At 37.7% G+C, this 2,249-nt stretch overlaps 1 protein-coding gene across 1 annotated transcript; it reads left to right on the top strand.

Annotated features, from left to right (window-relative positions):
• Positions 1–292: 292 nt before the first annotated feature.
• On the top strand, positions 293–1,660 carry LOC121996185 (eugenol synthase 1-like). Its single transcript, XM_042550049.1, has 5 exons — positions 293–487; positions 582–725; positions 821–1,061; positions 1,170–1,373; positions 1,494–1,660. Exons 1-5 carry the CDS (start codon positions 293–295, stop codon positions 1,658–1,660), a joined length of 951 nt encoding a protein of 316 aa, XP_042405983.1.
• Positions 1,661–2,249: the final 589 nt, after the last annotated feature.

Below are 2,249 nucleotides of genomic sequence, written 5' to 3'. Positions count from 1 at the left end.
AGCCGGCCGTTTGAAAGATTTCTACTACCACTTCTCGATTTATTCGATGGCCGATAAAAACTCCCGTGAAACTAAATCAATCCTAAAAAGCATATTCCATTTATGTCAAAGTGCATGCGCGCTTGGTAAATTATACAGAACAAGACGACGCAGTAAATCAAATCACTTATTACTATCCATATGAATGACATCTAGAGTGAGTCCAGTCCAGTCAGGCTAGCTAGTTCCTCTATATAAACGACCTAGCTAGCTACCTGTTGGCACGAAGCAAAAAAATTTAAGACGTACGGCAATGGATGAAAGAGAAGAAAAGAGTAAGATTTTAATAATTGGAGGAACGGGACGCGTTGGAAGTCTTATCGTGCGAGCTAGCATCAAAGCAAGCCACCCCACCTTCCTCCTCGTGCGCCCATCCACCATCGTTCTTGATTCATGGAAGTCTAAGCTCGTTAACTCTTTCAAGAGGGAAGGCGCCACCATTCTCTACGTATGGCTTAAGTATTTGGTCTATATATATATATATATATATATTTGGTTTGAAGGATTATAAATTAACTAGTAAAGTAGTGTTGAAATTGAAGGGGGATTTAGGCGACTATGATAGTTTGATAAGAGCTATCAAGCAAGTGGACGTGGTCATCTCTGCAGTAGGGCATGAAGGTCGATCAGAAGTTAAGGGCCAGTTGATGCTCCTTGATGCCATCCAACAAGCTGGAAACGTTAAAGTAATTCGTATTTCTTTATATATATATAATACTGTACTTTTGTATATATATAAGTGATCCTAATTAATTAACGAAAATGACTAATCTTTCGACAGAGATTCTACCCATCAGAGTTTGGCAACGATTTGGAACAAGTCCGACTTGTGGAACCAGCCAAGTCGATGCTCGCTCATAAACTAGTGCTGAGGCAAGCCATGAGGGAGAAGGGCATCCCTCACACCATCGTCTTCAACTTCTTCTTCCATGGCTTCTACCTCCCCCGGCTCGGCCAAGCAGAAGCAACTTCGGCTCACACTGATGGTAAGGTATTCATCTCAGGCGATGGCAACACCAAAGGTACATGAAACACGATTTCAAGATCCGTGCGTATATTAATTATATATATTGATAGAGCTATATTATATATTAGTTTGCTTGTTTATGTTTACATGCTTGGTCGATCAGCCATCTTCGTGAACGAAGTTGATGTTGCAAAATACACCATCAGATCTGTGGACGATCCAGTGACTCTAAACAAAGTATTGTACGTGAGGCCTCCTGCTAACTTCTACACGCTGAACGAGCTTGTATCGTTGTGGGAAGAAAAGAATGGAAAGAAACTTGAGAGGATCTACGTACCTGAAGAAGCTCTCCTAAAGAAGATTGAAGGTATATATATATATATATATATATATATATATATATACACACGAAGAGATCAAGATATAATTTCTTTATTGATCTTAATTATCTAAACGAGAAAAATAAAAACATGGTGCGTACGTGCAGATTCTCCATTTCCACTGAATTTTCAACTGGCTATAGCTCACTCGGCTTTCATCAACGGAGACCAGACTAACCTTGAGATTGATCCAGTTGTTGGAGTGGAGGCATCTGTTCTTTATGCGGGTCTCAAGTATATTACAGTCGATGAATTCTTGAGCAACCTTGTCTAGCTAGCTAATTAAACAACTCGATCTAGACATAATGTGAAATTCAGCTCTTGTTGTATTTTTAATTTGGCTAAATAAATTATGAGTATTTTTAATCCTGTCATGTATTTAACATCTGTGCTCCTGATAAACCTCCTTTCATCGATGTGACGCCATCGCATGGGTAACTTGGATGCTAGAATCAAAGAACTAATGAACGCATCCAATGCACAAAACTCGCTTTGGTTTTAGTAATTAAGGTATGATGGTTCATTAAGATGCAGTTTGTTATAATTTTGTGATTTGTTGTTCTAAATTTTCATTCAAATGATTTAATAGTTGATATTGGTTTATATTATGCAAACAAATGGAATGACTAAAATTTCATTCGAGTAGAACACTTTCAAGTGTAAAAAGCATATCGAGTGTTGGCATATTAACGAAATACTATTACTTTAGTTGAAAACGAAAACAATGGCAATATTAATTAGATCTGAACATAGTGATAATTGATAAACAATATGTGCTTTTTCGCTAAATTACAGAGTGTTCTCCTTGAAATCTGAGGATGTGTAAAGCCTACAACAATGACATGTCAAAAGTGAATCCGATC

Source organism: Zingiber officinale, chromosome 1A (assembly GCF_018446385.1).
Source record: "Zingiber officinale cultivar Zhangliang chromosome 1A, Zo_v1.1, whole genome shotgun sequence".
NCBI lineage: Eukaryota > Viridiplantae > Streptophyta > Magnoliopsida > Zingiberales > Zingiberaceae > Zingiber > Zingiber officinale.
Note: the sequence above shows the minus strand (reverse complement) of the source record. Positions and strands in the feature narration are given on the sequence as shown.

Excerpts from the sequence above, each read along its gene's own strand:
- LOC121996185 (XM_042550049.1), top strand. The coding sequence starts at position 293 with ATGGATGAAAGAGAAGAAAAGAGTAAGATTTTAATAATTGGAGGAACG. Across the intron at positions 488-581 it reads AAGGCGCCACCATTCTCTAC|GGGGATTTAGGCGACTATGA; the intron begins GTATGGCTTAAG and ends TTGAAATTGAAG. Across the intron at positions 1,374-1,493 it reads TCTCCTAAAGAAGATTGAAG|ATTCTCCATTTCCACTGAAT; the intron begins GTATATATATAT and ends GCGTACGTGCAG.